This window comes from Malania oleifera, chromosome 1 (genome assembly GCF_029873635.1).
Source record: "Malania oleifera isolate guangnan ecotype guangnan chromosome 1, ASM2987363v1, whole genome shotgun sequence".
In the NCBI taxonomy this organism is placed as follows: Eukaryota; Viridiplantae; Streptophyta; class Magnoliopsida; order Santalales; family Ximeniaceae; genus Malania; species Malania oleifera.
The window spans coordinates 13637304-13647762 of NC_080417.1; the positions used below are offsets into that span (position 1 = coordinate 13637304).

Consider the following 10459-nt stretch of genomic DNA (forward strand, 5'->3'; position numbering starts at 1 on the left):
CATCTATGTGAAGATTCATCAACTTGGGTATGGGTCAGGAGAGCCTTTTTCCTATATTCCAAATGTAAGATCCTCAGATCGCTTTCATTTTTCGGTGAACACGCGAATGCTCCATGCTCAATTTGCCTCTGAGCAATTGAGTCACTGCGTTCATCAATCGAGAATAGTGTATGTTCAGATGAAAACTTGGTGAGATATTTTCATTTGTACACATATAGGATAAACCCTGAGATTTTTGTTCGGTTCCACCATACAAAGCACCGATGACAGATACTCAATTCTGATGATTTCTATGTTAATGCTTTCAATATTCTAGCTTGTTTGCAGGATCGATCCAGGGCCGTCCGATACTACTGTACTAAGTATGGGCGATCGACACCAGTCTAGTCGGGCGTGGACCGATTCGCATGCTGACATGTTATATTGCTGAGGGGGCAGTCAGAGCGTACAGGATAGGATAGGTGCAGACCCTCACATTATTGATTGGATACGTGACACGGATTTTTATGGGATATATCAGATTGGCCATATCTAGTTGGATTGGCATCTTGTGACCACATTAGTGGAGCGATGGAGGTCAGAGACACACACTTTCCACTTGCCGCACAGGGAGGCGACTATCACATTACAGGATGTCACGGTGTTGTTCGGGCTACCGATTGATGGGTTGCCCGTCACTGGTCATACAGCTGGACCAGTATAGGATGGAGGCGTTGATCAGGGGGGAGGACTTCGCCGCATGTGCGAGAGATTGTTAGGAGTGGTGCCTTCAGATGGTGAGCTTGTTGGTGCCCACATTCGCATGCGGTTTCTAGAAGGGGAGATGTTTCGCTAGCTTCCAGCTTATGCCAATGATCACACTATAGCGTGTCACACACGTGCTCACATGCTGCGATTGATATGTGGGATGCTGTTCTGCAACCTATCAGGGAGTTACGCACACTTGATGTTCCTTCCACTGCTCGCGGAGCGAGCAGACCGTGAGCAGAGATACGCCATTATAGTTGGGGCGCTGCGACGTTAGCCTAGCTGTACCGGGAGATGTGCCGCACCGCTAACATTTCGCACTCACAAATCGGAGGAGCACTCCGCTTATTGCAGGTTTGGGCGTGGGAGAGATTCACGTCGTTAGCTTCTACGCGCCGCGGTCTCCAGCGTCTTATTCAGAGGGACGAGGACGGACGGCCGATTGACCCAGCTCCACTCGCGTGGAGGTTAGTAACTCCACTTACAATCATTTCCTTCAGTTGTACTACGTACTAGTGGTTACACCTTGTTAACTTACTTTTCATTGTGTACAGGTGGAGGGATCAGTTGTTGGCGCCTAATGTTGCGCAACACACGCTGCCCTAGTACAGATTCGAGCTGGACATGCACCGGGAGCACAAGGTAGTCGCGGTTATGTGTATTGATAGTATTTTTCAATATATGCATATATTCCCGTCCCACCTCTAACATGTACTATATGTATACGCACAGTTCGTATGAGCGCCCTACATTGATGACATTGTTGCCGACCTACCGACTGGCTATGCAGTTGGGTTGGACCTTTGGGTTGCCCGAGTGCCACTCATATGTTTTCATATTGTCGAGTGGCATCTCCCAGACCGAGTGATGCGCCAATTTGGCTTTCGATAGGGTATCCCTAGTCGCTTCTGTACTTCGGGAGTCGATGTACGTGGGGAGGACTTGCACGAGATTGATGGTCGCGGTCGGGGGAACACAGATTGGGCTGCGGAGCATGCCATGTACGTGAGTGTGTGGGGACATAGGAGGGAGTACATCGTCGAGGGAGTGCGGGCAGATGGCCCGATGCGTCCGGTGGATCCGTATTACGCGTGGTACAGGTCGATCACACGTCGCTTCTTAGATAGGACTGCGGCGGTTTACGTGAGCCTCGTACGCTTACTCAAACATATACCTAATTTGTTACCATTTACATTAGTAGTTTAATGTTGTAAACACTATTTTCGTATGCTGCAAGCTGACGTATTACACCAGGTCGACTCGCTATCATCAGACCCCGCTGTGAGCAATTTAGTGAGAGCTGGTTTGGACATTGTCTATGAGGACGGGCGACAGATCCCTACCCCACGCCGGCCCCCGGCCCCACGAGGTGGTCGAGCAGCTCCAGTACGAGAGGGTCGAGCAGCTACCTCCAGCCGTCCATCGAGTTCGGCCTTCTCACCGCCCATTGTACATGAGGAGTATGTGTTTGGGCCGTCCGCACCGTATGCCTCATCGACAGCTGCTGATTTTGCGGGACCCTCCAGTAGACCGGCTGATTATCGATTTGACTCTGCCGCGACGCCGTCGATGTCATACTTACTAGACGACCCTCTCGATGCGGAGGAGGTGGTCACACCCGGGTTGCCAGCTCGGACTCGTCCAGAGACTACATACAACATAGCTCCCCGTCCGCTTCATCCAGAGATGGATTATCTAGTACGTATGGGCGGAAACGACAGACATGTAGCCCCTCGATGTGACAGGACACCAGACGCGGACGAGCATCCAAGTGAGGGAAGACGCAGATGGCAGCCACCCCGACACCGGAGACGACCTCCATGCGGTACCGAGTAGGCGATATATGTATTTGTTAATTAGTTCATACTTTCATTTGTACATCATATATATGTTTACAACTTCATTTGTACATAATGTATTTATTCATTATTCATTTGGGCATAATGTATTTATTAATGACTTCATTTGTACAGCATCTATTTGTATAGAATATATCATTTGTACATAATGTATTTGTTTGGAGTATCATCTGTACATAATGTAATTGTTTGGAGTATCATTTGTACATAATGTAATTTTCTTAATTCTGAATCTATAGAGAAACACTAGGTAAAGTGCCAAGCAGGTATCATTTAGTGTAGTAATTTGATATGTTGAATGTATACGAATCTTATGAATGTAACGTTATGAACATACTAGTATCAATTGTATTTGAAGAATGTTTTCTTTGCACAGGTGCGTGGATGGATATGGTTTTGTAAACAGGACTCTGCCGAAATTAGTATAGTATTTTGATAGGTCCAATGTATACAAATCTCGTGAATGTAACGTTGTGAACATACTGGTATCAATTGTATTTGAATAATGTTTTCTTTGCACAGGTGCATGGATGGATATGGTCAATTTGTAAACAGGACTCTGCCGAAATTAGTATAGTATTTTGATAGGTTCAATGTATACGAATCTCGTGAATGTAAAGTTGTGAACATACTGGTATCAATTGTATTTGAATAATGTTTTCTTTGTACAGGTGCGTGGATGGATATGGTCAATTTGTAAACAGGACTCTACTGAAATTTGTATACTATTTTGATAGGTTCAATGTACACGAATCTCGTGAATGTAACGTTGTGAACATACTGGTATCAATTGTATTTGAATAATGTTTTCTTTGCACAGGTGCATGGATGGATATGGTCAATTTGTAAACAGGACTCTGCCGAAAATTGTATAGTATTTTGATAGGTTCAATGTATACGAATCTCGTGAATGTAACGTTGTGAACATACTGGTATCAATTGTATTTGAATAATGTTTTCTTTGCACAGGTGCGTCGATGGATATGCTCAATTTGTAAACAGGACTCTGCCGAAATTAGTATAGTAATTTGATAGGTTGAATGTATACGAATCTCGTGAATGTAACGTTGTGAAATATAATTTAGTCTCTCTATGTATGTTTCTTAGGTTTTATTTCTACTTTTATTTTCACAATATTGAAAGTAACACCAAACGGGCCCCCGAGGAAAAAGGAAAGAATTCAATTAGGTGCAATTCAATTTAAATAGGGTTGAAATGTATACTCAGTAAAAGAGCTGTATGATATGATGATTTATCTTTAGAACTACCCAAAAAAATAAAATCCTAAAAAGTGTATACCGAGCCATTTGTATTTCTACAACAGTTGGTTCGTGGCATCATTGTATCCTTCCACTTTCGGATGCTTCAGAATTGTGTTACTCAAGATACAAAATTTTCATGAACATAAGAATTTTAATGTTTTGACCACAAACATATTGCTAATAGATTCTTTGGCATGGAGCATTAATCTTTTGTTCATAATAAGATTTATATGGAAAGGAGGGTATGTCTTATTTTTTTAAATATAAATTAAGATTTTTTGTTAATTAATACTAAGTTGCGAATTTAGATATGAATGAACAGCTTCAATGAAAAATCTTTATTCTCGATAATGGAATTCGAACTAAACGAGGGAAAACATTGGAATCATTGAATGCACAAACCAAATGCCAAGCAAAGGCACAATACAACCAATCATTAAATCAGAAATATAATGACAATCCAAAATGTAGAAAGTTAAACATGAGCCAGACGAAAATAATAACCTATGATCTGTAAAGGAGGAAGTTCTATTAACTCCTATCGATAATGGATACATATATGATGAAGAAGTAAAAGTTAAAAAACATTAAATGCAGGACAGTGTTGTCCCAACTCTATATGCTAGAACATGTTAATAACATAGAAGAATGAAATAATTTACAAATCTCTAAATTTTGTAGGATTCATGAAGGGTGAAACCGTTTAACATTCGAAAATGTAAAAACAATCTAAAGGGGGATTGTCGTCTGAAGGAGAAGCAAAATCAGAATTCAGCTTTTCTCAGCTACTCTCTGCCTTCTCTTCATTACCACCTACCCTGCCGAACACTGAACTACTCTTCTTCTCTGGTGAAATCCATGGATTCTCTGCAGGCTTCAAAATGTCCGTCAGTAGCTTCTGGCCTACTAGCTGAGGCTGCTGCTTATTATCTTGTCCTCTTTTCTTTCATGTAGCTATTGCTGCCGATTTGGCATTTGTTGCTGCTTGTTTTCTTCTACCCCCATTCTTTCCAAATTCTGGGTCAGCAGCTACCACATCCACCTTAAAATCTTCATCGCTGAAATCATCGTTTTTATCTTCCCCATCAGATATCTCTGTAACAGTTAACAACTTTTCTGTGCTGCAGCCTTTGATACTTTCTTCCTCGTTGGCACTTGGGGAATTTCATGTTAATTCCCAACATCAAGAACAATAAATTTTGAAATGAGCAGAAGACTCGATAAGTATAATTGTAGTAGTTATTAAAGGAGTAATGACTAGTCTATCTGATCTGAGATCATTAGGGTGTTCCCTTACTTGGACAAATGGTACGGTTTGGAGCAAATTAGCTAGGGTGATTGCTAATCAGAGATGGATTTTGGGGGATCTGAGGGCTAAGGTTGAATTCTTTTTCCCTATGATTCTCTATAATCACTCATTCTGCCTAATTTCCCTGTTTGAAGAGGGGTGTTTGGGAAGACGATCTTTAAAAATTTTCAACATGTAAACTCTAAACCATAACTTTCTCGACATTATCAAACAAGGTTAGGATGCGCAGGTCCAGGGCTTTGACCAATTCAAATTGGTGAGGAGACTTCAGGGCATCAAAAAACCTGCAAAGGCTCTTAATGCATCCCATTTCTCCCAACAAAAACTGCACGACAATCCCTCGGATGGTGACCTGCAACTACTACTGAATGAAAGGAGAGGGACTGTGAAATGATAGATGGGAAAGGAGAGGGAATGTAAAATGATAGGTGGTCTGGGTGTGCTGGATCTGAAAGCCTGGAATCTTTCCTTGCTCACAAAAACACTCTGGAATATCCACTCTAAAAAAGACTTTGTCTGGTCCAAATGCATCAATCAAATCTACCTGAAAGGTTCAAGTCTGTGGGAGGCCAGGATATCAAATGATGAATTCTCACTATACAAAAAGCTCATTAGAATTAAGAATCAGATTATGTGAAGATGTGCGAACCACCTGGATGCATTGCTTCAGCTTTTTGAGGAATGGGACCTCGATCATTCTAGCTCTTTCATTTGCTATAACTTCTGAATAACTAAAGGAACTACGGTTCCTCGGTCCATGGTGGTTTGGAAGAGTAGAAGTACCCCTATACATGCTTTCACCTTTTCGCTGGGAATTATAAGGAAACTACCTACTTGTGATAAGCTTATTGGGTTTGAAGGAAATTTGTATTGTTCCTTTTGGTTGGTAAGAGAGTTGGTTTGGCCTCTACTGTTTATCTCAATTGGAATGCCAAAAATAGGAAAAGGTTTGAAGGAAAATTCATATCTCCAATGGAGTTGATTGTGACCATTCAGAAACATATATACACAGTACTATACCAAAAGGTCCCTAGATTTGCTCAGACTCTCTTAAGATCCTGAGTGTTAACTTTATTGCTTGTAATTTTGATGTTGTTCATTTTCCCCCCTATATCTGCCTAGTGTTCCATGTAAATACTCATTTTGATCAATATATTTACTTTTCGATCAAAAAAACAGTATGATAAATTGATAGATCATTGACTCTCTTTGTGCTACAGATAGCGGTAATAAATGGAACATAACATTTAAATATTTCTTACTCAATAATAAATTATATAAAGATTTTCCTATTTAATTAAATATAGTTAATGTATATATATTTATAGTGTATGATTGTTATATATTAGATTTTAACTAAATCACAAAACTGTAAATTCAGCAAATCTCGCTACTCCAAGTAGCGATATTTATTTAAAAGCGAGGCCCTATTCTTGTGGAGACGCGTGGCAGCGAAATCTCGTTACTTAGAGTAGCGAGATTACGTTAGAATCATTATGAGAAATACTTCAGGTATTATTTAATATATTTAAAAAAAAATTGAAATCGGAAAAAACTAGATTGGCGTTTGTAAGTCAAACTTTTATCCAGAATTCAGGCTGGTACACGTGAAATAGTTTTTGCAAATGACACAAGAAATGGGGTCACGTACCATTAATATGCCAACGGTCTTATAAATCATGATAGATTTTTCTGCGTCAAGTCATGTACTCCACCAGCACTGGTCTTCAGCCAGCACTTTTAATAGATAAGCTTTTCTTTCCCTTCCCCTGAAAGATAAACCAAATCAACTTCTTCCTAAATCACCATGGCAATGTTTCAGGTCCATGATATCTATACGCTCACATTTCTTCTTCTTGTTTTTCTCCTCCGGCTCTCATCATCTCAACCTTTCCCCTCAGCTGACACTCCAGATAAGTACTTCATCAACTGTGGCTCGGAGGCCAACATAACCTTCGCCAACCGGAATTTCATTGGAGATATGGGCTCTGGTTCATTCGTCTTCTCCGGCAAGCACAGCTTCCCTATCGAAGACGGCAACCCTTCTTCAGATATATCCCCTCCTCTATACCAAACAGCCAGAGTTTTTCCACAGTGGTCCTCGTATGATTTCGAAACGATTGACAATGGCACTTATCTGGTACGCCTCCATTTCTATGCTTTTTCCTCCCCAACTGATCTCTCCAAAGCCGTCTTCAATGTTTCGGCCTCTGGATCATCATTGATCCAAAATTTTTCTGGCCGAAGTAGTAGAAGTTCTCCAGTGATAAAGGAGTTCTTAATCAGCATCGATGTTGGAAGATTCGTGATCTATTTTACGCCTTCCCAAGAATCATCTTTAGCATTTGTGAATGCCATAGAATACTTCCCTGCCCCTTTGAACATTCCTGATCATGCCCCACGCATCACTCTATCAGGAAGAAACAACAGTTATAAAGGTATGCTTTCCCAGATCTTACACACAATTTACAGGATCAATGTTGGAGGCCCCCAGATCACGCCAGAGAACGACACTCTGTGGAGGAACTGGCTTCCTAACAAAAGTTACATTTACGATCCCAACACTGCAATAAACAGCCCTGTTCACACTGGTGAGCTTAATTACCTGGGGGGAAAAGCTACCAAATATATTGCGCCAGATTTTGTCTACCAGACTGCCTTAGAGATGAACACAGATTACAGAAGCCAATCCAAAAATTTCAACATAACCTGGTGTTTTAATGTGAGCAAGAGTGCAAGGCACTTTGTTCGGGCTCACTTCTGTGATATTGTCAGCGAAACACTTTATGTTATAGATTTCAATCTCTATATATTTAGCTACCTTGTTAGCAAAATAGATTCACAAAAAGAATTTAATATGCCATTGGATGCTCCCTTTTACATTGATTTTGTGGTTGACTCGGATGGGTCTGGGCTTTTGAATATCAGTATAGGACCTCGGGAAGATTCTGTAAAGAATACTGCTTTTCTGAATGGCCTGGAGATTATGGAGATGATTGGTGAACTGGTTTTGGTTCCGACAGCAAATAAATCTGAGAAGAAGCACGCGTTTGTTCTTCTTGGTTCCGTTGTTGGCGTTTTGGGTTTCATCTTCATTTTGGTAGTTTCTTTCTCGATGGGTTTGAAGCGGTGGAAGAAAAAGCGTGCTGAAATTCTGGACTGGTCGCCACTTTATGGAGGAGCTAGTCCACTCAGTAGGCTAGCTGAAACCTCCCGGGGTTCCCCTGTTCCTAACCTGAACCTCGGATTAAAGGTGTCTTTAGCCGAAATTCTATTCGTAACGAAGAATTTCGACAAGAAACTGGTAATTGGTCATGGTGGATTCGGAAAAGTCTACAGAGGAACTCTCGGGAACGGCCAGAAAGTGGCCGTGAAACGCAGCGAGCCGGGGTTGGGTCAGGGACGGTTGGAGTTCCAAACAGAGGTGCTTCTTCTATCGAAGATTCGCTATCGTCATCTCGTTTCCCTAATCGCGTATTGCGACGAAGGGGACGAGATGATTCTGGTCTACGAATTCATGGAAAAAGGTACTCTCAGAGATCATTTGTACGAATCGAGTTTCTCCTGTTTGTCATGGCAGCGAAGGCTCGAAATCTGCATCGGCGCCGCGAGAGGGCTTCATTATCTCCACACCGGTGCGGCCAGGGGAATCATTCACCGCGACGTAAAGTCCTCAAACATCTTACTCGATGAGAATTTTGTAGCCAAAGTTGCAGATTTTGGCCTCTCGAGATCAATCCCTCTCGATCAAACCCATGTGAGCACTTGCGTCAAAGGGAGCATCGGATATCTCGATCCAGAGTACATGAGGTCCGAGCAATTAACAGAAAAATCCGATATTTACTCGTTCGGCGTGGTTCTTCTGGAGGTTCTGTGCGCAAGACCCGCCATTGATCCTTCGCTTTCGAGAGAACAGGTGAACCTGGCCGAGTGGGGGATGTTCTGGCAAAAGCAAGGGCTTCTTGAGCAGATCGTTGATCCTTTGCTCGTGGGAGATATAAACCCCAACTCGTTAAGGAAATTCGGGGAGACGGCGGAGAAATGTTTGCGAGAATACGGCGCTGATCGGCCGGCGATGGGCGACGTGCTTTGGGACTTGGAGTATGCGTTGCAGCTTCAACAGTCTTCGACGCCGAGACAACCACACGAGGACAGTGCCACCGACGCTGCGTCGATGTTCCCGCCGCATAGTGACCAACAGTTTCCGTCGATTAGCTTATCAACTGAGAAAGGAGATTTCAGCGGTAGGATCGGCGGCGATCGTTCCGACTGCGTGACCACCGGAGTGTTCTCTCTGTTGAGCGCGGATGATGGCAAGGCAGATAGTTGTAATGTTTCTACAACCGCCAACGGTTTGAATTAATAATGACTGTTTTTTTTTTTTTGGGGAATAAATAGTGACTTGCGAGGGAGATGATTGTGACCTGTGAGGGAGTGGGAAGAAAACTCTTCTCAAACAGTCCATCAAAAATGAAATTCTAATTCTAATGTGCTTTTGCAGATTAAAAAAGACAAAAGTGAATTCATTTATTTTAATTTTTAAGTATATGAAATGAAAATGAAATGTAAAATAGTTGGATTTAAAATCTGAAAGTATGTCAATGTAATTTTTTTTAACTCATAACTAGTCGCTTGCATGTGTATTTTACAAGTGAAAATGTAGCATATTAAATTAGATGATAGTGAAAATTAAAAGATTATATAGTAGGACGAAAGACATAGAATATTGAAGTAATACAATTAATTACAAATAGTTACCCTATATTTTAAGTGGCATTCAATTTAGATTTGTATTAAATTTGGTACATATGAAAATAACAAAATAAATTTAATGTAACATAAAATTATATTCAAATTATACATATCTTTGAAAATATGAATTTAAAATTTAAGCCTTTCTCCTCGTATCTCCGTTTTCAATTCCCAAATCAGTACTTAAACAACATTCATCAAAACCACCATATCCATGCCCGTACCTGTACCAAGATGGTTGCTCTTCTCCTCTACTTCTTGCTATTCCTAACTCTATATCTTATCAGAATCACTTCCTTCGCCTCCCTCCCCATAATTGGCCACCTCCCTCCATTGTGCCCTCTCCAAGATCTCCGCTTACTACGACCCCGTCCTCCGCTTCGACTCTCGCCGCGTTACCTTTTTCTTATAAAAAAAAATATAATAATATATTTATTAATTTTTTGTAGTGATTGAAATATTTTGTGTGGGTGTTTATTATTTTTTTTCTCTGTTAAAAAATGATATTATATCTTTTAAAAAATAAAAAA

General features: G+C 41.2%; 1 protein-coding gene across 2 annotated transcripts; it reads left to right on the plus strand.

The window, feature by feature from the left end:
• The first annotated feature begins 6864 nt into the window (after positions 1 to 6864).
• Positions 6865 to 9694, plus strand: LOC131165965 (probable receptor-like protein kinase At5g24010). Of its 2 annotated transcripts, XM_058124161.1 has the most exons (2): positions 6877 to 6999; positions 7079 to 9694. In XM_058124161.1, the coding sequence occupies exon 2, from the start codon at positions 7159 to 7161 to the stop codon at positions 9538 to 9540; it is 2382 nt and encodes a 793-aa protein (XP_057980144.1). In that variant the 5' UTR covers positions 6877 to 6999; positions 7079 to 7158; the 3' UTR covers positions 9541 to 9694. The 2 variants fall into 2 exon arrangements, with proteins under 2 accessions (XP_057980138.1, XP_057980144.1); XM_058124155.1 differs by having other exon boundaries at positions 6865 to 9694.
• Positions 9695 to 10459: the final 765 nt, after the last annotated feature.

What these genes read in the sequence shown, in the direction of transcription:
- LOC131165965 (XM_058124155.1), top strand. Translation starts at nt 6,985, where the DNA reads ATGGCAATGTTTCAGGTCCATGATATCTATACGCTCACATTTCTTCTT.